We start from the raw sequence: 562 nt of genomic DNA, 5'->3' as shown, positions 1-562 counted from the left end.
TTTTTTTAATTTATTTTACAGTCAGCAATTTTAGTGCTTAAGCTTAAAAAAAAAAAAAGACTATATAAGTTAAATTTAATTGCAGCTTTAGTTGTTTATTTCCAGTTAGTAATTTTAGTGCTTCAACTTGAACTTATTTAGTTGCCAAGGCAGCATTTCAGTTAATTCAGTTCATTTTCATCTAAAGTTATTTATAATGACGACAGACCAACACAATAGTTTGTTTAGCCATTTTGACAGCCCTGCTGCAGACACGTTATTATGAGCGCGTCTAAAACGCGTGACAAGAACGCGTGCTGATGTCTGTGTTCCCGCAGGAGCTCATGCAGCAGAACGACATCGCTTACGTGCTCAACGCTAGCAACACCTGCCCCAAACCAGACTTCATCCCCGACTCGCATTTCTTGCGCATTCCTGTCAACGACAGCTTCTGCGAGAAGATCCTGCCCTGGCTGGACCGATCCGTGGAGTTCATAGGTCAGACACCATCATATATGTATGCGGGTCAAAGACGTTAAGATATCTGCATCAAAAGAAATTTACAAAAGTGATTTTATGTCCA

At 39.9% G+C, this 562-nt stretch overlaps 1 protein-coding gene across 1 annotated transcript in view; it reads left to right on the top strand.

Moving 5' to 3' along the window:
• Positions 1-186: 186 nt before the first annotated feature.
• Positions 187-562, top strand: part of LOC107577967 (dual specificity protein phosphatase 16-like) — a gene marked incomplete at its 3' end in the record, with an annotated part of 2,717 nt that continues 2,341 nt past the window's right edge. Inside the window, exon 1 of the mRNA XM_016263984.1 lies at positions 187-477. Coding sequence (XP_016119470.1) covers positions 300-477 — 178 coding nt within the window. The remainder of the gene's footprint in view (positions 478-562) is intronic.

The sequence above is a fragment of the Sinocyclocheilus grahami genome, unplaced genomic scaffold (genome assembly GCF_001515645.1).
Source record: "Sinocyclocheilus grahami isolate Dianchi unplaced genomic scaffold, SAMN03320097.WGS_v1.1 scaffold8063.1, whole genome shotgun sequence".
In the NCBI taxonomy this organism is placed as follows: domain Eukaryota; kingdom Metazoa; phylum Chordata; class Actinopteri; order Cypriniformes; family Cyprinidae; genus Sinocyclocheilus; species Sinocyclocheilus grahami.
Note: the sequence above shows the minus strand (reverse complement) of the source record. Positions and strands in the feature narration are given on the sequence as shown.